This window comes from Echeneis naucrates, chromosome 7 (genome assembly GCF_900963305.1).
Source record: "Echeneis naucrates chromosome 7, fEcheNa1.1, whole genome shotgun sequence".
NCBI lineage: Eukaryota > Metazoa > Chordata > Actinopteri > Carangiformes > Echeneidae > Echeneis > Echeneis naucrates.
Genome location: NC_042517.1, coordinates 10265560 through 10288388, shown reverse-complemented (window position 1 = coordinate 10288388; position 22829 = coordinate 10265560). Strand labels below are relative to the sequence as shown.

The 22829-nt window shown below is 39.7% G+C and overlaps 2 protein-coding genes across 6 annotated transcripts; one reads left to right on the top strand and one right to left on the bottom strand.

Annotated features, from left to right (window-relative positions):
• LOC115046743 (tumor necrosis factor receptor superfamily member 1A) lies at positions 1 to 10980 on the bottom strand. 4 transcript variants are annotated; one of them, XM_029507318.1, is made up of 10 exons: positions 10690 to 10980; positions 7975 to 8071; positions 7733 to 7858; positions 7325 to 7444; positions 6929 to 6965; positions 5668 to 5798; positions 5276 to 5440; positions 5009 to 5043; positions 4615 to 4723; positions 1 to 1762 (listed from the first exon to the last, which is right to left on the bottom strand). In XM_029507318.1, the coding sequence occupies exons 1-10, from the start codon at positions 10702 to 10704 to the stop codon at positions 1380 to 1382; spliced, it is 1218 nt and encodes a 405-aa protein (XP_029363178.1). In that variant the 5' UTR covers positions 10705 to 10980; the 3' UTR covers positions 1 to 1379. The 4 variants fall into 4 exon arrangements, with proteins under 4 accessions (XP_029363178.1, XP_029363179.1, XP_029363180.1 ...); XM_029507319.1 differs by having other exon boundaries at positions 7986 to 8071; XM_029507320.1 differs by lacking the exon at positions 7975 to 8071.
• Positions 10981 to 12495: 1515 nt separating this feature from the next.
• Positions 12496 to 22347, top strand: znf362b (zinc finger protein 362b). Of its 2 annotated transcripts, none has more exons than XM_029506086.1 (9): positions 12496 to 12597; positions 14345 to 14408; positions 14690 to 14924; positions 15195 to 15299; positions 15934 to 16252; positions 17926 to 18150; positions 18524 to 18602; positions 18698 to 18856; positions 19466 to 22347. In XM_029506086.1, the coding sequence occupies exons 2-9, from the start codon at positions 14346 to 14348 to the stop codon at positions 19580 to 19582; spliced, it is 1302 nt and encodes a 433-aa protein (XP_029361946.1). In that variant the 5' UTR covers positions 12496 to 12597; position 14345; the 3' UTR covers positions 19583 to 22347. The 2 variants fall into 2 exon arrangements, with proteins under 2 accessions (XP_029361946.1, XP_029361945.1); XM_029506085.1 differs by having other exon boundaries at positions 14663 to 14924.
• Positions 22348 to 22829: the final 482 nt, after the last annotated feature.

Sequence of the window (22829 nt, the reverse complement as noted above, 5' to 3'; positions counted from 1 at the left end):
TGGTGGCCAAGACATTTATTCCTGACATGCTGTATCATTAAATAGACGCAGGCTCATACAGATTAAGTTAAATCAAAGTTAAAATACATTTGTGCAATGCGTGTCTGTCTCCAATGAGGATAAAACCTCACTGAGCTTTGAAACAGAATACACACATATCCATAAGTAGTTTTAGAAGAAAAAAAAAATCATCATAAATACAAACACGCATATGCCTGAAAGCTTAAAACAAAAAAACTAATCAGTTAATTAAACAACAACAACACAGATTAGGTTCATATATAACATTCATTGGTAAACTCAACTTCTGGAAAGTCCAATTACTTCACTGTCAGTAACTGAACTGACACACAGAAACTCTCAAAATGAGATACAACAACATCACAGGAGGAAACCATAATTTGGATGGAATATGTGTGGTGAAGAAAAAAACCCAACCTCCTGCAACCTGCTACAATTTATTTACAGGAAACGAAAACATCCAATGGTGATTTCAGTTTTGTTCTCTGGTGAGGGTAGTCAACAACGATCAGTGACTGAGTTGATATACCAGACCTAAAGTTAAATAATTAATCCGCAGTAGTACTGCTCAAACATCATAGATGTACACAGAAATTTTGACACAGTGTAATTGCTCAAACTACACAAGAGTGACCACTGACTATTAAAAATAAGCAAAAAAAAAAACAAGGAAAATAATATTTCACTAGCTGCAAGTCACTTGTTTAGAATTTGAATACATTTTTGTCCTTTGCATTCAGATTTCATAACATAGAAAATAAAACAGTGATACATATTTACATTCACCACTTGAGTGGACAATATTGCTCAAATATATCTTCATTTTCTCTACCTACTGTAGATCGCTAGAGTTTTACCCGAGTACCATCAAATATGATGTCTTTATTACAAAATGCTCCTGTTGTTGTCACATTTGTGTAAGGAAGATGCCTGATGAGCCAACTCAGCAGTTGACCGGAAAGCCCAAAATGAATTATCTCCCTAATGCACTTGAAGTGTCAATATGCATGCAAAATGAATTTCAACTCAGTAAGTTCTGTTGAGTTCTGTTTTTAGGAGAAAAATTGTAACCATTAAAAACTTGCAATTTTATTATGTAATTCATGAAAATACGTAAGAAAGTCACTCCAATTGCAGTTAGACCTTTAAGAATCTTCACTGTGCTCTATAATGCCATTTAATTCTCACATTGTAATAAACAGTACATTGCAATTGCATAGTATGCATCATTCTGGGGATTCACCATGTAGTAGTTTTAGAAAGTAATGTTTTTTTCCAAGAACTTAAAGTTTCTAGTCTTATGCACTGGTTTCTAGGTTCGAGACACTGTTCTCTTTCATTGACTAATACCAGAGTATTTATGTCTCCAGGTGCAGCCTCAGGTGTCCTGCATTCAATTCTCTGCAGGCTGTGAAACCCTGGTCCTGTTCAGGACTCCAGTGCAGTTTCTTCAGGTTCTCCTGCAGCAGCTGGGCACAGCCGGATAAATCCATGTCATGTAAAGCAGAGATGATGTTATTCAGGCTCGCAGTAGAGCGCTGGCTCCACAGCCTCAGCATCTGGTACTGCTTTTCTTTGGAGCCTAGTCCCAAACCAGTTTCCAGCTCCACCCGCTCCATCTCCTGGTCAGACACTGAGAGCAGGCGTAAGAACTCCTTCCATCTGCGTAGGGGCACCTCCTTGATAACTGCATAGAGGAAAATGGGCTGGCAAAGCCCTGACTGCTCATCTTGTCTGGGAACTGGAGGGAGAGAATTGCAGACAAACAGAGGAAAGTGACAATGCGGAAAAACTATCTTGTGGCTGCAATTTATTTGTTATCAGACCAATCGATGTGCTATTAAGAAAAATTTGGCAATGTCTGAAGTCCCCGCTTTGTGATTCGATGTAGAGATTGACCCTGCAGAATAAGGTTTTACTGGCTTGTTTTTTAAGATAAACTTACAGAAACTCCATGAGGGCATTTTAACAAACTAACCATACAGGGGTGTTTTTAGGATTTGGAAAGATCAGGGGAACATCAGAGGCTGGGATGCTGTGTCTAGGCTGGTGTGGAGAAAGAAATGTGTTGTTTTCTGCATCTTTTCCTGGAGATAACTGCGATTATAACTCAACGGTGATTGTAAAACTATCCATTTCGACAAGACAGAAAGAAAGTAGAAAGCTGCTATGCAATACTGCTTTCACAGCTGACAGGGAAACTCTAACCCTATTTATATTACAACTGACTGACTTACTGGATGAATGAATGAATGAAACATTACCTTTTACCAAGTGAGAGTGTGAAACCTACTAGCATGTTCTAGTTTACAAAACAGTTAGCTATCTTAAAAAGTAAAAGTCAGCTAAGTTGACAACATACAGCTAACTGCACCATAAGAGTTCTTATCATTTCCACATCACTGCTCCTCTGAGTGGCAGCCACAGGAGTACATAGGCCTGTTGTCAGTGACTGAAACTGACTGAAAGCCTGACAGGCTGCTGGTGGCATATCAGGAGGAAAATATAAAAAGCCCTTTCAGGGATAAGGAGCTAAATCCCACTGCCAGATTTGGTATTTAAGTTTGCTCTAGTTGGTATGGGTCAAAATACACAACGTGGGCATTACCGCTTTTTCATCCTTTCACACTGATTCTACTACCATAATAAACCTCAGCAGTAAACAAGAGTGATAAATTTAGAGCCAAAATAGTTAATATTGATGCCCAAAATTGTGCAAATACATGGTGAAATCCCTTTAAGGAACATATAGAAAGTGAATGTCTTCCGTCTGAGATGACTTCTGGTGGGGATTTTTGAGACAGGCCAAGCCACTGAATCATGTGTTATATGGAAAATTTTAATCACTCAGCATAACAGGGCATAAAACACAATAAAAAAAAAAAAAAGAAAATTGGTCATCCCCAAGCTAGTGAACTGAACATTGTCCTCAACATAATACCAAGAGCAGTGCCGTCATAAGGAGTGGGGGTGTGGAGGGATATCAGGCACAGCAGCATAACACAATGTCAGGAAACACAATTACACTGAAGGTCATCCTAAAAACTTAGATGAACGAGTTTTGATTTTGGGGACAACACATGGCTTGATTAAACAATATTTTAATTCAAACTAATTTGTGGGTGGAGAAAACAAACAAAATGTTCTGGATTCTCAGAGTGAGGAAATGATAGTTAAGCAGCAGAAACTATGTGGTCCTATCAGCCTTTCACACCTAGTATTCTGTGAATATCACCCAAAAGTGTGGACGTTTTGGATTTCACAAAAGTTGAAATATGATTTAAAAGATGAAAAACACGCATTTTGATCACAGGTAACAATGAAATGCACTCTGTATCTGATTTGTCAATTCCCCAAATGTCAAAATGCTTACTGTGAAGAGAAAGTGAGGGCGACCTGTTTCCCAGTTTCCACCTCCACTCTGTGCGCCACAGAGATCAGAGATAAGTGACATGCTGAATTAGCAAAGATGAAAGACTGAAGAACACACCACAGCATCTGATGCTACACTACAGCAACAATCACATGGGGGGAAGTAGACATGCATGAGTTTGTGTGCATGCAGGCCTCCCCTCTGCTGAAGCTTGCTTAGACAAAGGACCAAATACTGCAAATACCAAATACCCATCATCGCATGAAGTACAAAGCGATGAAATTTTATGTGTCACATGGTTATTATCTTAGTACTTCTTTTGTTATAAAAACACAGTTGTTTGAATAAGTTGAGAGTTACATGTATAATGTATTTTTGTGTATAGGTTCCTTTCTTATTCAGTTGAAAAAGATATAAACGATTATAAGTAACAGATAACATCAGGCAAGAACCTTTAAAGGTCCATGAAATAATATTTAATATCTAAATAAAAATCAACCACTGAGAAATACAGTATGGCTTTGAACCTTTGGGATTTGTCATCATGTTGTTGTCCAACAACATGTGACCAAGTATGAGTCAACTATAACCTTCAGGCATTTAAGTCAACCTACATAAACATTTCTAAATGTATCCAATCTTTCTCAAATACCTCAATTTGACAAGAAACATGTTCACTTTGAACGTGGCAGGACTTAAATTTTCTTGTCATTGAAACTTTCATTGTTGACAGATTACTTGGGTACTGTAAAATATTCTCCTCATCTCTCCTCAACATGTCACAAAATTCTTAGAAGGACAAATTGAACTTGTCCCCTCACCTCCCACTCATTTTTCTACCGGTCTATCTTCACACCTGGTTCACGTCCAACACACTTTTAAAAATGTACTTTAATAACAAAAAAAAGTCTTAACCTGACTGTCTTTTCCAGTTGTAGAGAAAGTAATTTCTTACTTAAATGGGTCAAAATCTATGAACTTGATTCAGAGCGATCACTTCTTAACTACTTTGAGTCATGGTTTATCTCTCTGCTATCATACATATATATCTATTCAAACCTCTGCTGAAGATCTAAGTCTTTGTGGTTTTAGGCAATATGTTTTGAATGCCACATATATTGTTGATGTTTTGACATAAATTTCACAGTTCTCTTAAGTTCCTATTCATTAGTTTCAGGGACCAGTATTGGTTTATTTGGGAATCAAACATTGAATCTTACCTTGTTGTACAGCATTTGGCAAAGCAAGGTTGATGTGGGGTGGACGTTGTGATGTGTCTGAACTGAGATTCAGAGGCATCATGGGGGTTCCCTCAGATATGTTAAGTGTCTTCAAAGGACAAAGAAAAATTATGAGGTAAATGTCTTTACTGAAGCCAGTTCTTCACAAAAATCATTGAGTGAAATTTATCAGCCTAACTCAAATATTTATAAATGATCATTTATTTGCACCTTTGGTTGAGTTAAAAAAGTGTGACCAAGAATCCACCTTTTCTCTCTTTGACCTGTTCATGCCCCCTCCACCCCAAGGCCTTTCGATTGTCCGCTTAGAGAGCTGCTCTATGTTACATTTTGAGCTTAAAAGAACTTAATGTGCATGAAACTGAAAACAAACCAGTGTGGTCAGGTTGCTGTCTTGATTGTGATGCTCTGTTCAGGAGAAAAACAGATATTATCAGGATCCTTCCTGTTTCAACACATTCAGTCAAAAAATCTCACCAAAAAAGAAGCTGTTACTTTTCAAAAGATTTTGTGTATCATATAATGAAAGTAATGTGTCCAGTGCACAAAACTGAACAATATTAGGACTCATTTCAAAAGTTGACACTCAGGTTAGGTTCAGTAAAGTAAAGATTACTTATTTCTATTGTACACTGCTTACCGTCGGATTGGGGGTGATGCAGCTTCACATCTTTTTCCATGCCCCAGCAGGGACAACTGTTTGGATATCTTACAGGGGCCCAGATGTAGAGCAGCACAAGTCCAAAGGGCACCACAAATATCAGCACAGGCACTAAGAAAGACAGCCAGTGTATCTCCACATCGGCTGTTGACAAAAGAGAAACATGTAAATCCACAACTCATCCAGTCTGACATACAGGAATTCTGTCTAAAGACCTGTGATGGTGAGAATATGGATGGTTCTCTGGATAACCAAACAATCAGGCTCTATTATTCTTATTGAACTAACCAAAGCGTGCATCAGCCTGACTCATAAACAGAGATTTGCTTAAAATACAGAAAATAGTTCAAACAAAGATAGTTTTCTTTGACCTGGTATTGAGTGAGGAGGTGCCACTGATTTGGGAGTTGTTATGAAAGTGCTAGACGTTGTCACATCTGGGACTGCTGTTGCATTTGCTGAACATTTCGTCTTGCATGCAGAATAGGAGGCACACTCTGGTCTGAAAAATCAGGAGAGACTAATGTCAACATCAGTGTGAAGAATTTCTTGTCAAGACAAGAAATTCATCCTTACACATGAAAGGATAAGACCGTGGCCATATGGACAGTGAAACTGTTGTTGCTTATAGTAATCCCTTCTCTTCATACTGGCCAGGAAAAAGAAACCTTCTCTAATGTGATTTCTTTTTTTTTTTTCAAGTTGAGTGTTGAGACTAATCTGAGGTTTTGGTTGTCAAGTATTCTTGAAAAATTACAGTTTAGCATAAATAGACAGTGTCTCAGTCACTAATGGGAAGAAAGTGAAATTTGACACCAATTTGACAGCACTGACATCTGACTCCACATAGTTGCTCCAGATAAACTTACGCTTACGTTGAAATCACACTTTGTTCTGAATCTGTTCTTTGATTTATTTATTTTCTTTGGAAAGACAAAAGAAAAATTTGGGCTCACAATTACAATATTTTATTACAAGTGCTACCATTTTAACAAAACTGCATTTGTCTTAAGACTTACAATCCACAGTTACACTGTTAAGTACAGATAACAGGGCCACAGTAAAATGGCGCAGATGTCCTTCCCTCAAACATCATGTCAGCATGCACCCTCACCTTGAATAATACCATGATCCTTTAAAATAACAGTGAAAAAACTAAAAACTAAAATAAAATAAACAAGTTTATTTTGTTGTTTCTTGTATGTTTTGTTAGTCCACCAAGATATCAAACACCCAAAAAAACTCAAACATTGAAAGAAGAGAAATCATACAAATTGGCATTTTTGATGTCTTAATCAGATTAGAAAAGTTGTAGATTAAGTATTATTTTCCATAATTCACCAGTAGACTATTTTTCAGAGGTAGTTCTCATCTCCTTCAAATTCTCTTTCAGGCGTGAGTAAACATGCATATATACACAACTCCCTCACACTCACTACTACTGGTTGTAATCTCCATAATTAAAGCCCCTGTACAAAAATAATCAGATGATTGAGAATCAAAAAGATTGAATGAACATCAACATTGCAAAATCCCAAAATGTAAAATATTCTGGAACGGACCCTCTTCCCCTCTCAAGGAGAGAAATTAGATAAGATTAATTTTCATCTTTTATATTATTAGACCGCCCACCTTCGACAGGCCTGGCACTTCTCTCCATTGTTAGGCTCTGAAAAATAATATTAAAGCATTTATGAGAACTGAATCATTCCCAAAATAGTCCCAATTTGTTAAAATTGCTAAACATTCAATTTGGAAAAATGGCAAAAAAAAAAAAGTAGAAAATTCTATGAAACCATGATAAAAAGTAGTATTCATAATAAATCCAGAGTAAGTAAATAGTGCAGGAAGAAAAGTAATAGGACGCACAGTGAAATTAAATTACCGTGCAATAGTAAACTGAATGAAAAGTGTGATGTGACTGCTATTTATTTAACTGTAAACTAACAGCGTTTGGCAGCAGTTTTTATATTACTTGAACCTAGAATATGAATCACAATGGCAGCTGCACACTTCCCCTTCACCTACCTTTACATTTTTCACATCTGCATGGCTGGCAAAAATCTGAGCCTTGACTGAAATATCCTTCTTTACACTCACATAAGGTGTCATTGGTGTTAGAGCATGGTCTTTTCTCCACCTGATGAGCTGTCAAACCACAACACAACCACAGTGTCCAACTCAGTGTACAGGATTAACACATATGTCTGAACAACACCACCCACAGGATGTGATAAAAAATGACTCTTTTTTATCAGTTGTAATGTTGCTCGGTCGGTTTACAGCTGATCTCTTCATACTGATTCAAAATGCCAGATAAACATTTCAAGGACAGACAATCCTAACACATTTCATCTGTTGTGATTAATTCAGGTTTTTCTTTTTTCTTTTATTTTATATATAACAGAACCCATGTAATGGTTTTAAGGTACTTACTTCCACATACTTTGCACCTCCTGCATTTTGAACTATAGTTTTCCAAATCCATAAATGTGTTCTCCTCACATGTTTTACAGGTGTACATGCAAACTGAATGTTCATTGGAACTCATTCTACGGGATCCTGGAATACAGTTGAAACAATAGGAATGACAATTAGTTACCATCCAATAATTTCATTCGAACTTTAAAACACAAAGGCACAAAGGTTTATAAAAACATTTCCTTCCTGCAATTTACCAGGTGGGCACCTTTCATAACAATGGTCATCAGCGTTTTTTGTTGTCTGAGAGTAACTTTGTCCACAAAAAAGCAAAGCAATCATCAGTGGGATCACCTGGAACAGAGTAAGAGGATTGGTCATCTTCGCTAGAAATAACCAAATAACCCAATTTTAAATTCCTTCAAAAAACAAAACGTAATACAAAACTATACACTGCCAGTGAAAAGCTTGGACACACTTTCTCATTCAAATGAATAGGAACGTGTATCCAAACTTTTGACTGGCAGTGTACATTATTGGGGCAGCATGGCGGTATAGTATTTAGTGCTGTTGCCCCACAATAAGAAGGTTGCATCACACTTTTCATTCACTTCATTCAGTTCTGTTCCCGGCCTGGCGTCTTTCTGTGCAGAGTTTCCATGTTCTCCCCGTGCCTGTGTGGGTTTCCTCCCACCGTCCAAAGACCCAAAGATGTTTGGGTTATTTGGTAGGTCTGAGCGTGAGTGTGAGTGGTTGTTGGTCTCTGGCTGTCTGTGTGTGTTGGCCCTGTGATGGACTGGTGACCTGTCCAGGGTGAGCTGGGATTGGCTCCAGCACCCCCCCTGACCCGGATAAGTGGTAGATGATGAATGAATACATTATTGTATCATACAGAGCACTGGGCATGTGTTTAATACAATAATAATAATACAAGAAAAGAATTTTCCAGATTTTATAAAATATTTGAGATGAGTCATATCAAATCAAATCAAATTTGTTTATAATGACGTCTAATCATAGATATCACAAAGTTAGTTGTTAAGGAGACCCAACACATCCAAGCAAGCACAGCGGGAAGGAAAAACTTCCTTCCAGAATCAGAAACCTCGAGCAGAACCTAGCTTAGGGAGGGCAGCCATCGGCCTCAAGAGTCAGAGTCAGAATATAAACAAAACATACAGTGGTAGTAACCTGGTAGTTCTAAATGTGCACTAGTAAATATTAGCAGCAGGGGAGAAGAGGAGGTTACAAAGGAAAGAGGGTTTTAGTGTGTAATGATAACTAAAGGAAACTCAGCAGCAGCAGGTGCTGAGCAGGAACATGCAGCAGAGATGATTTAGCACCTGCAAGACGGGGACAGGAAGAGAGAGGACAGGAGGGACAAAACATGTAATGCACATGCATGGGGGAGAGAGAGTGACACAGAGAGACAGAGAGAGGGAGAGAGGGAGGGAGAGGGGGTCGCTCAGTGCAACACCCAGCAGTCTAGGCCTATAGCATTCATTCATCTTCACAGCTCACATCAGACGGGGTCACCCTGGACAGGTCACCAGTCCATCACAGGGCCAACACGCAGAGACCAACAACCACTCACACTAATTTAATTTCGAGTCATCAGTTAACCCAAACATGTATGTCTTTGGATGGTGGGAGGAAAGTCATGCAAGCATGGGGAAAAACATGTTAATCCCATGCAGAAAAGCCCCAGGCCCCACACTAACCACACTAACCACTAACTGCCGTGCTGCCTAGGCTTATAGCAGCACAAGTGAAAGAAAAAGAGCAAGTAAACCTCGTACGTTCTATAATTTTTTTGATGAATGGCAGAACAGAGAAGCCAAAGGTTAGGGATAGCAGTGAGCTTTAACTCCTCAGGGATCTCCTTGATTGAAGCCATGGCTACAGTGAACTGGGACCAGTACACTCACACATGTTTGTAAGTTATCAGCGATCCAGTCAAATAGCTGTGGACACCTGGACCAAATTTGAATCTTAAGTAACTCTTGTACATTTTGGAAATAATTTTTTTCCAAATTGTTGCTGTTTAGTGCTCCAATTGATGCATAATGATGATTAATCAACCAGAACAACTGTCAACTACCATGGCAGCTCTCATATTGTAGTATTTTTCTTTTTCCCATCGCAACAAAATGCAACAACATTCTTAAATCCTTCACGGCAGGCATGTAGTGTTTTAGGTAGCAATAACTGTTAGATTGGCAAATGTCAAACTCTGTAAATCTGAATGAACTCTGCAATTTTTCTAATGAAACAAGGAGGAAGTTTTTCAACCGACTTCTTCTGCCCACACATCAGGTCATGATCATCGTCTTCCCAGTAATACTACATATAGTTTGGTGCCCCTCTAAACTTTATCTGCCTTATAATACCTTGGAATATTTGCCTTAGTATCATTATTAGTATATAGAGTTGTTTCCTCCAGCCAGCACCCTATATTTTTTTTTAGAGTTTGAGTTTAACCTTGTAGTAGAGTTGATTAGTCAAGCCAGACTGAAAATTAATCAGAAGGTAGGTTGAGCATTGAAAAAAAAAAAGAAAAGAAGAAAAGAAGATGTTTCTAACTATGAAACTATGAGCAGTAGCTGAAGAAAGCAAAGTGTCTGAAAATGGCCTTCCATATTGGAACTTTTGACAGTTTTTTTTTTTTTAACTAAAAAGAAAAAGAAAAAGAAAAATGTTAGATGTAGCCCTGATGAATTCTAATGGCTCTGGTAAAATGAAACTGTCCTTTTAGATGGCCGTACCAATCTAATTATAAGTAGCATAAGTGTTAAATAATAAATAATGCAAACACTCCGTGTATGTGTTTGGACCGCTAAGGGGAAACAGGAGTTGTTACATTTCCTGCTTTAATGTGAATCATCTGTAAAGTTCTCTCAGAAACGAATCGGCTAAAACGAAGAGAAATTATGAAACAGAGCATATAAATTAAATGAATAACAGTCACTTACCAAAACAAAGTCCATGACGGATGAGGAAAAAGTGATAAAGTTAAATGGCAGAATTTACTACGGCAGGGCAGCTCTTGAATCACCTTCAAGCTAGAACATTCTGACGTTGTCTTCTGTCAATTTCCCTTAAAGCTGAGTCAAATAAAACACTGGTGGACGTGTGTTTACGTCTTTGTAGGTCAGAAGTTGTCACTTCTTTGGAGTGTTCAAAGAAATGGTGCCAGAAAAAGGAACGGCAGTGAGATCACTGCCCCTGTGACACAAAGTTTGATGGCAACGACAAACTTCCTCCCCCTGTTTCCTATACTTTCATGAACTGCTGTGATAATGTGTGTGGGTCAGGCTGAAGGACTGATGACATTCACAGGAACCAGCCATGAGCCACATGCAGTGGTTGTGTGTGGGTGGGGGCAGTGGTGCAATGTATTTGTAAGTCGATGAAAACCGTTCAGATAAGGAAGGAAGGTTACCATAGTGAGGTTCAATCAAACACGGCAAAGTTAGGCGGGATGAATCAAATGAAAATCAAACATTAAGGCTGTCATGGCTGTCCAAATTTTTAGACAAAAATTTGAATCATTTCAAGATATGTGAATTCAGTGTGTTTATGTTATGAATAAAGGCAGTGCTGACATCATACAGGGTGACTAGAAGCTGTACGAGACTAATGACAAAAAAGCAACATAAATTGTTTTATGAAAGGTAGAACTATATTGAGATTTATCTAGTCAGATCTCACAGTATATCACTGACAGCATTTAAATATAAAGCTTGTCCTAAATACTCATTACAATACAAAGAGATAGAAGTAGTGGTGTCCCTTGAACACATGATATTTGTGTAAGAAATCCTGGTCGAAGTGTCTTCTGAGTATCTAAAAATATTTCCCTCAGACTTCTTCATGTTTTCTGGCAAGAGAAAAGGTGTTGCAGACTATACCCTCAGTTTGGTCATATAATATTTAGTTAATAGTTTCTTGACTTCCTGGGGTGAAGCCAGTCTGCTACAGGTTGATTAAACATGTCTGCATTCTACCTGCTGTTATAAAACTAAGATTTATAGTATCCTTCAGGAGGTTGTTCAGTCGACAGGAACCGCACTCTGAATGACTGATGTTCCAGCCTCCTATCCAGCTCTTTGGGTGGACCACTTTCATAAAGGGCATGTGAGCATAGCTGAACACAAAACTCCTTCACCAAGGATCAAATTTAGTTTCCAGAGACTTTATTTAAACCTGTTTGATTCGTCACCTTAGAATAAAGGTGCATGTCAGGCTTTTCCTTGTCTGTGTTTTATAGCCTGAAGGCACTTAAACCTCCACATTTGTGGTGAGTGGGCAGTGGAAGACTTCACACATGAAAGAGGACAAAGAAAACCAGATAAGAGGTTTAAATAATCTGCAGGATAAAACACCAGCCTGCATTACATCACAACTTGGAGCAGCGTCATCTCCACAAAAGACACATTTCTTTCTCTCTCTGTATACAAAACAACATTAAAAAGTCAGTTATTTCCAAAAATGATTCAAAGCACGTCTCCGTTGGTCTGTTGGCTAAAAACACCCCCCCCCCCCCCCAAAAAAAAAAAAAAAAAAAAAACAACAACAAACAAAAAAACAACAAAGACCCGCGTTGTCAGTGTTAGTCAGAAAATCGACATCCTTTAAAAAACGCGAATAAAATGGCTCATTGTATTGTGAAAATATATATATATAAAAATACCAAATTGTCATTAGCAGAACATTTCCCGTGTGTGTGTGTGTGTGTGTGTGTGTTGAGCCTGCAGCGGCACCCAGAAGTGAACAAAGCGACCCGGAAGCGGTGGTCGGACTGGAGGCAGGCAGAAAGAACATCAAGCTTTTATATTTTAGCTCTGCTGGAAAGACAATATCTGCAGCCGGGACACAAGGTATTTGTGCATGTCTCTTTTTGTGTCTCCGCGGTCGTGCATTTCGCGCCGAGACCCGGGCGGCCAGATGTGCACACAATCGTGCACATTGTGCAATTTAGCTGCCCTTTGATTCGTTCAAAAGTTGCAGAATGTAAAAAAAAAAAAAAAAAAAAAAGCAGGAGTGGGTTTGGGTCCGGGTCTGTTGGCGGGTTTCGGGGACGCGGGCCGCCGTCAGCCGGGCGGGTTGTGTGACCTTAACGCGGCGTCGCGGTTGTTTTCAGTCGGTGTGGTTGTTTTAGGTCGAGCCCGCATCTTGTGTGTGTGTGTGTGTGTGTGTGCAGCGTGTGTGTCTGTGTGTGTGTGTGTGTGTGTGTGTGTGTGTGCAGCGTGTGGCTGTTGTAGGAAGTGTCAGTTTTTGTGAGGAGGTGGGGAGGCCGGGCTATTCAAACCAGCATTTCACCGTAAACAATCATTCGTGCCTTTGACGCGGTAAACACATCTTTGTGTGTCCGTCGGCCGCCAGCCTCCTCACGACCAACACGCTCAGGCTCCTAAAAATTTTTGGGGGGGTCTGCAGAATATGGCGTCCCGCCTTATAAAAATAAGGCTGCCATTTTTGTTTCTCTTTTGTCTGGAAATGTTTTAAGAAAACTGTCTGAGAATGTCTGAGCCGCGCCGGGAGGCTCGGTCCGATACGAGCCGCCCTCCTCGGTCGGTCCGGGTCCAGGTCCGGGTCCGGAGCGGCTCCAGGACGGAGGACATGTCCGAGAAGTCCAAAGATCGGAAAGTTTTCCTTTCTCTGCGTTTATCTGGGAATTCAAAGCGCCGTGCACTCATTTAGTCAGTTAGACAAAAGGAGCAGAGCCGAAATGTCTCAGCTCTGTCTTTATGTGGAGACAAATTTATTCCGGCGACCTGTGTGAAGAGAAACAAGGCAGTCTGCACTGTGGACCTCATTTACGCCTTTATACACCCTGACCTCAATCACAGCCATTAGTTTAACACTTCATCATTATTAGTTCATTAAGTCATCGATTCATTTTACGCTTACATGCAGGTTTTTTTTTGTCAAATGTCACCTCAAGGTCCCCTTACTGTATTTTTCACATCACTCTTCATTAGTGGACAGAGTTTACTAATGACATTTCTGTGATAGCTCAATAAGCCTTTCGTTAAAGAAACCTTGAGGACAAAGACAATCCTCTGAGTAAACCTTCAGATTCAAGTTGACAATTTTACTAATTTTGTTAGACCTGTAATAATGGCATGGTTTTAATTAGGATTTTATAAAGTACTTATTTAACTCCAATTAATTGATTAATTTAAGTTACCAAAAAAAGAGCATAAGACTGACCTGTAAGTGTGACCCTATGAATACACACTTGTTTTCTAGATTAAACTACCTCTAAAAAAAAAAAAAAAAAATCTAAATAATATTTTTGTGCTTTCGTTCTGATGGAAATATGTAGGACAGTTTATGTTTAATACCAAATGGGGCTGTAAAATTATGCCACTGATTATAAAACAGCAGTTAGATGAGAGTGAATGTGATATTGTGGTAACTCGGAGCCAAAAGAAAATACTTAACCTTTCTAGTACACATGAGACCTGCTAGTTGACTGTACTTAGTGTTTCATAACCTTTATCTTTACAGTTGCAGATTAAGACTCCATAATAAGTCCCTCTCCGACCAAGATGGACAAATTTGTAGTGATACGCCTCATTTATCATGACCAGATTTTTTTACCCTGACTTTTCATTTCAGGATGGCAGAGCCTCGGTTTAACAACCCGTATTTCTGGCCACCACCTCCATCCATGCCAGGCCAGGTAAATCCCCCTATAACATGTAATTACTGTGACGTTTCCACCTTCTCTGCCGTTTGTTTCCATGTGTGAATGTCTTTTGGCCGTTCAGCACCAGCCAGTCACTGAAACAGAATCTTGTTGATTTAGAAAACAGAATAAATCTTGTACTGCGTGCTGCTCAATGTTTTCTGTCCTGGGATGTGATTTTTGGGGCATGAATGGCATTCACACATGGTAGCTGTTTTCTGTTGAGCATGGCCCGTTAACCCTTTCAGCTGGATAACCTGGTGCTCATTAACAAGATCAAGGAGCAGCTGATGGCTGAGAAGATCCGACCCCTGCACCTGCCGCCTACCTCTACCCCTTCCCAGCAGCCTCTGCTGGTGCCCACCTCATCCCCAGACGGCAGTGCGCAGCACGGCATGTCGGTGCCAAAGCCCCAGCCACAGCAGGTGCCAGGACACCACCCACAGCCGCAGGGCTCTGGACAGCCGGACATCGCACTACACGCTCGGCCTGCCTCCAGCTCTGGACCAGGTAATCCTAAATACCTGTTGGCCTGGCTGGGTGAGATCCACTTTGAATGCAGACCCAAATATGTCACTATCAGCATTTATTACAAACTGTCAAATATAAAGGCATTGTGTGGTTGTGAGATTTATTTTAGTCTTGCTTATTTTTTTAATTCTCCACCAGATCAGATATTTCCTGCTTGAAACAGGAAACCTTTCTAATTTTGGAAGTATAAGGTTTGTTTACATCAAAACATGATCTACTGTTCTCTGATTAAAATGCCATCACTTCCAGATGGAAATATGGATGATAAGTCAGCAGTAAAGGCCAAAGGATTGTGGGAGGACTGGCACATGAGACAGCTTGGCGAGCAGCAAGGCCGGGTCAACCATCGTTCAGGTACTGCAGTCAGTTATTAATACGAGCTGTATGTGGGACATTGTCAGAGTAGATGGGATACACTGACAAGTACAATGGAGACGCAGCATATATATATACTGACTGTACTTATTCATTTACACTCAGTGATCAGTGTAAATTCAGGCAGGGGACAGAGCAAACCACTATAGCACGTATATCATATATCATTAGATGAAGGCATGGAAAACAATTAATACAATACTTTGTAAAGCAGTTACTGAAGCTTGAAGTGGAGCAGTGAACAGACTGTGTATTATGGGGTAAACAGTGATTGTAACATTGTTCTGGGAAAAAACCCGGAAAGATATTTAAATTTTTTTTTTTTTTCAGGCTTGTGATGATACACAGATATGGGTGATGGAAGATTATTAGAGTGATTAGTACATATCAAAATTGAAAACAAAACTTGGATTGGACACACGCTAAAGGAATGCAACCACATCAGTGCCGTAGCATGTTTTTGCCTCTTCCTTTGCACGTTACATGCTGCATTTTGCAAACTGTGCTGTGCAATATGCAAATAACACTTCTACGAATTTTATGGAAAGAATCAAGCCTGTCATGTCCTGTGAGGTGCTGTGGTTTAACTTAACAATTGTTCCCATCTCCACAGGTCTGGCTCCTTCATCCAGACCGGACAGCCACAGCACCTCAGAGGCACTGACGCCCACGACCCCAACCTCCAGCAGCCAGAACCGCCTGGGCGGGGCCCCCTCTGTGAACATCATCTCTGGGCTGGCTAGTGGTCCTGGCATGGACCACATGAAGGCTGGAGGCCTGGCTGGTCTTTTGGGACCCCCACCCAAGGCGCCCCGGGGACGGAAGAAGATTAAAGCCGAAAACCCGTCTGGTCCTCTGCTGGTGGTGCCGTACCCCATCCTGGCTGACCAAGGCTGTGTCACTGTTGCACCCAAAGAGGGCAAAACTTACAGGTTAGACTCAGAGACCCACTGCTATTGATGGGAAATTTTTCTTTTTACTGCTGCTGATGCAAAGCAAAGTTCATGGATTGCATTCAATAGGCCTTTATTAAAACAATTGACTGCGTATGGCTGAGACGAGCTCTTGTTCGTTGAGGATTTCATAAGATAAGATAAGATAAGATAAGATAGACTTTATTAATCCCTTGGGAGGTCTCCGTCAGGGAAATTGTTGTTCCAGCAGGTACAGCACCGACAAGAACAGTAAAAGAAACACACAGTTTGAAATATATAAACAACAAATGTACAACCATAAATATTCAGTTTTTTTTAGTGTCCCATCTTCTCCAATCCCTCTTTCTTCCTGCTACTCCTCCCCCTCCCACCTAGTGCAGAGTTATACAGTTTTATTGCTCGGGGGACAAAGGAGTCTTTGAATCTGTTGGTTCTGCACCTGGGGAGAAGCAGTCTGTCACTCAACAGGCTTTTCTGTGCACTGATGACAGGCTGCAGAGGGTGACTGGCGTTGTCCATAATAGCCAGCAGTTTGTTTCTGGATCTCCTCTCTGCAACTGTCACCAGTGAGTCCAGCTTTGTGCCAACCACAGAGCTAGCTCGCCTGATCAGCTTGTCCAACCTGTTTGAGTGCTTTGTGGATGTACTGCCACCCCAACACACCACAGCATAGAAGAGGGCACTGGCAACCACAGACTGGTAAAACATCTGCAGCAGTTTCCTGCAGATGTTAAAAGATCGCAGTCTCCTCAGGAAGTACAGTCTACACTGGCCCCTCTTGTACAGGTGTTCTGAGTTACATGACCAGTCCAGCTTGTTATCCAGCCAAACCCCAAGGTATTTGTAGTTACCTACAACCTCCACCTCATCACCCCTGACCAGCACTGGACGTGGACACGGTCTGGACTTCCCAAAGTCCATGACTAGCTCTTTAGTCTTTGAGGTGTTGAGGTGCAGGTGGTTCCTTTGGCTCCAGACAACAAAGTCATTCACCAGACTCCTGTACTCTTCTTCTCTATCATCCCTAATACACCCCATGATAACTGTGTCATCTGCAAACTTCTGGATGTGACACAGCTCCGAGCTGTAGCAGAAGTCTGAGGTGTATAGGGTGAAGAGAAGGGGGGCCAGCACTGTCCCCTGCGGTGCTCCTGTACTGCTGACCACAGTGTCAGACGTGGTGTCCGTCAGCCTGACATACTGCGGTCTGTCGGTAAGGTAGTTGGAGATCCAGGACACCAAGCAGGGGTGTCATATGTAACCGTGCTTCACTCAGTCGATTGTCAACTTATCCTTGACTCTTGTTACCACGACAAGTTTAATCTTTATTATTCTATACTACAATTGGGTTTTTCAGAGGCAGTGGGTGTCACTCGTCAGACTTCCAGCTGCCAAACCAAACAATTCCCAGTTTGTTACAACAGTTAAACCTTGTAGCAAAACTGAGCCCACTGGATTTGGTTGGTACAATCCAGACATATCTATAGGAATTATAAGTATATAATTAAACCCTGAATAATAGCTGAGATTTATTCGTATGCTGACTGAATCCTGTTACACTGCGTGGCCTCTTTAATGCTTCCTTCTATTAATTGAGTCATTTTCTTCATGTAGCCTAGTTTGATTATGTTTTCTTTTCATTTTCTTCTCTCCTTTATTTTATCACAAAGATGCAAAGTGTGCCCGCTCACCTTTTTAACCAAGTCAGAGATGCAGATTCACTCCAAGTCCCACACGGAGGCCAAACCACACAAGTGTCCCCACTGCTCTAAGACATTCGCCAACGCCTCTTACCTGTCCCAGCACCTGCGCATCCATCTGGGGATCAAACCGTATCACTGCTCCTACTGCGAGAACTCGTTCCGTCAGCTGTCACACCTGCAGCAGCACACCAGGTCGGTCCGACTGTGAACACACACGGTTGTGTCAGCGTGGGAAAAAGGAACTACTGTTGCATGTACTCTATCTGGGCAACAAAAATTTTTAAGTGGTTGCAGGTTACTACAGTTTACAACAGTTTCAAAAGTCATAATTTGTAGGAAATTTTGTTTGTTGGTGTCGCCTCAAGACCTCCAGGGTGCTAGTTAGGGGAATTACAATATGGTTTTGGTATTCACAAGAACATGTGGTGAGACTTAGGATTGTTTGCCGGTAAAAGGTTTCATGAAAATGCTTTTATCTTATTTGCTGGTTAAACTAATATAGTTTTATCTCACCCAAGTCATCAAAATGCTTAATTTGAGCCATCGGTGCTTCTTTTTGCCACAGAATCCACACTGGTGATAGGCCGTATAAATGTGCTCACCCTGGATGTGAAAAGGCTTTTACCCAGCTGTCCAACCTCCAGGTTAGTGTACATGCAGCTGGAAATCACAGCTGAAATCAAGGTACAATGAATTTACTTATTTATAATTTTGGTCTTTGGTTTGTTTCTCCTCACAGTCTCACCAGAGGCAGCACAATAAAGACAAGCCGTATAAATGTCCAAACTGCTACCGTGCCTATTCAGACTCTGCATCATTGCAGATCCATTTGTCAGCGCACGCCATCAAAAATGCAAAGGCCTACTGCTGTAGCATGTGTGGCCGGGCATACACCTCAGTGAGTACATCCTGTTATCGCTCTTATCTCATGACTTGATGACCTTTGATGACACACGCGCTGTTTGAAAGTAGCTGCTTCCTGTTTGTGGCAACACTCAACATTTCTTCTGCTCCTGTATGAACATACAAAAAAAAGAAATGTTTCATTTATTTATTTTTTTTATTGAGTGTTTTTGATGATAAACTGTGTTCATGTCCCATTTTAGCATACAGGGATGTATAAAGAACTAATTACTTTGATTCTTTATTTCCAATACATCAGATTGGTAAGGCATTTTATTTAATCTGAATTATCTTATAGATTCAACAGAGTACTACAAATCGACTTGGTAACACACACTGAAAAAAAGAGATAACTGATCTGAAAAAAAAGAAGAAAAGAAAAACATGTAGTGGTTGGTTTATATATTTTTATCTGATGTCATCAGTTTTGTTTTTCTTCAGCTGTTGCTGAAGTCAAACTTCTGCCAGGTTTAAATGTAGCGCTCCTCCCTCTGTCTTGAGGAGATCAACATATGAGGGTTCATATGTGAAGGGGAAAAAAAAAGAAAAAAAAGGTGGGGTCATTTAACTTTGGTCAATTTGGTGTGATTTCGTGTCTTTGCAGGAGACCTACCTTATGAAGCACATGTCCAAACACACGGTGGTGGAGCACCTAGTGAGCCATCAGTCGCCCCAGAGGACCGAGTCCCCTAGCATCCCCATACGTATCTCCCTCATCTGAGCTCCCAGGCTGCTCAAGAGCAGGTCGGATTCAGTCTATGTTGGGCTGGCGCTTGTGAGGCCCTGCACCCACGGCCATCTACATAAGGCTTACATTAGCATTATGACAGCTGACATACAACGTATTCAGAAAGTACTCAGACCCCTTTGCTTTTTTTCCCCACATATTGCAGTCACATGTTAAAATTATTAAATATAAATTTTCCCCTCATCAATTTACACTCTGTGCCCTGTAACAAAGCAAAAACTGACTTTTAGACATTTAAAAAAAATGAGAATCCACTGTCAAAAATTCAAAAAGAATCTCTTTTCCCCACCATCCTTCTCTTGACCTCTGTTAGGAATCATACATATTTAACACCAGGCAGCAGCAGTGGACACTGTATGTTACATGGAAGGGTATTTTGCTTTACGTCTTGATGCTGGCGGGAATTGAGGCATGGTATTCATTCTCTTTTCTTTCATTAAAAAGGATAAAACTCGACACAATCCAGTCTCTTAAGTCTGAAGTCAGGGTTTTGCTTTTGTTGTCAGCTGTAAGACCTTACAACCTTAAACTGGTTTCTATAAATATCTCAAATGTGGCCTTCACCCATGTAGCTAAATTTTAAGTGTCAAAGAAAATGCTCTGAATTCTTATGACAAGGTCATATTTCAGTTTTTCCTTTTAAAAATTTTATTTTAAATATTGTTGTGGGGCTTTGAGTGCAGATGGATGAACCCAATTTTAGCATAAAACTGCAACATAATAAAGCGTAAAAAGAGGCATAAAGTCTGAAGATTTTCTGAATGCTCTGTAAGCATTTAGTACTAGATTCAAAAAGTGGACCGCCTCCATTTGTCTTGACACAGGCTGTCTGTCAAAAATGAGCACAGCATTATTTTGTGAATGTAACAATACAGCTAGATGTTGTCCGGAGAATCGAGAGGCAAAGAATGTCTTGTGCCAGATTTAATAAGCACTTTCGTAAGCGTCATGTAAACTGCCGGATGCATTGGCCATCAAATGAATTCTCGTTAATCCCCCCCCTCCACAAAATGGGTTTCTAAAATGTGCCAGATGATATTTGCCCTTATAAAGAATTGAGAAAGCAGAAAAATGTTTGCTGGGTGTATTCTGGAGACATCCAAAGATAATCTTAAAGCACTTTTAGGCCTTGTGGTTTTGGCTCAAATTGTTTCAATCTTGTTGGATGGAAAATGCCAAAGGGCATTACTTGTGGCAGCTAAGAGTACCGACTGTATAAATAACAGTCTTTTCTGTTCCTTATTTGCTTTTACTCAGATTCTTGTGCAAGTACACAATTACAGGGTCGTCTAAATTTGATGAATGGCAATCGGTAGATGACAATAAACAATTAATGATTGTATTAAGAAGCTGTATGATTCATTTGGGGAGGCAAAAAATAGAGCAACATGGAAAGGAAGAAAGATGAATGGTTTTTTTTTTTTTTTTTCCCTAAAATCTTTCGATTCATATTGATGTTCAACTTTACAATGGGCACCTTTTATGATCATCACATATGATCAAAGTCACACTGCTATTTACATTATGTTTTCCTCAGATCCCATTAACTCGTGCCATATATGAACCTTGTTGAGGTTTTAAGAGAAAGCAAATCTTTTAACAGTGTTTGTTTGCTTCCTCAGTTAAGCTTTGACTTTTTATTTTCTTAGTATTAAAATATATGTTGCAGAGGTTGAATACATTGCACATGCACCAGTGCCAGCTCTACTCTACCCAGGCCTACTTTTAAATAGTCCTAGCTGAAAATAAAATTTTATGCGAGTGGTAAATTTTTACACCCAACCACTGGACCAAAATGTGAAGTTATTGTACTCTGACCCAGTTAAGATTTTTTTTAATCTTTAATAAGCTTTTACCCTTTTGAAATAAACTGCAGTATAAGTCATATTCCATAGGCCAATATTCAGATTTTATGTGGAGATGATGTTTTTCCTTTCACTCTTTTTTGTCCCTCTTTAGTATTCCTTTTATTGTACACAGTATTGTTTGTCGTATCTTTACTGTAACTTTAACCTCTGGATGGTACTAATAGGGTACCTTGTGTTCTTCAGGGCACTTCAGAAAAGGTGCTACAGCTAGATGTTATGTTTTGAGATGGAACTGAGACTAATGTAAATTGCATATACAGTATATAGTATGTTTTCAAAAGAATTAAAACTTATTACTCAAGCCACTGGCCTGAAAACAGACATTTACGCCAACAACAAACCCTGCCTCTTCAATTTACTCTCTTGAGAAAATGGGAAAATGTACATGTTGCTGTACTGTAAAACATGTTACTCATTTATAGTCCCTATTTTTGAGTTTTCATAAACATGTTCGGGTTTTGTAAAAGTTTATGTAAGGACTTACTGTAATTAATTTAGTCTACCCGTATGTTATTAATATTCATGTTTTATATCAGTTATTTACATGTAAGCCTTAACTGTTTTATCATCCCATTTCCATTACTCTGTATTGTGTTCTGCAGTATTCAATCACGTAAACATGTTTTTTTCCTTCCGCATGGAGTTCCTGAGCTGTAATCTGTAAAACTGTTTAACCCATGTTCTCTATGAAAAGATATTGCGTAGATTTATTACACTTTTTCCTGTCTTGCATTGTGATTTCATAAACAGTTTCTAGAAAACTAAATATGCACAGCCAAGACTGAGAAGTTAAACTAAGGTTATCAATGTTTAAAAAAGGAAAAAAAGGCTTTGTATCTTTACCTTGTTTAATAAACAGACTGTTACAAATTCCGCACTGATAACTCGGTTTACGAAAAAGTGCCTGCCAACAAATCAACAAATCTGAAGTTTCAGAGTGATGTCGGGGAGGAAAAGAAAATATATCAAGCTCTCATTTTCTTACTTTTATTTATGAAAATAGTTTTGTTTAAAAATTGTATTTACAACAAAGTACAACAAAGTCTGTTGTAAACAGGCTTTTGTTATTTGACATATTCATGCAGTAGCAAGAGTTGAACACTTAATCATTTCAGGCACTAATGGAATTAGACAGAACTGACGATGGGTAGTGTATAATTCTATTACTGACACATGATATTAAAAGTGGTGTGAAATCATTAATGCCACGTACTTAATGACACGTACAAAACACGTCTCTCTTCTGACAGTCTTTGAGGCTGGAGTAAAAGTACTTTCTGATTGAGCTTCCCTGGAGGAAACCTTCATGGTTAACCAATGGAAGCAATGGAAGCTCAAAACGGACAAAAACA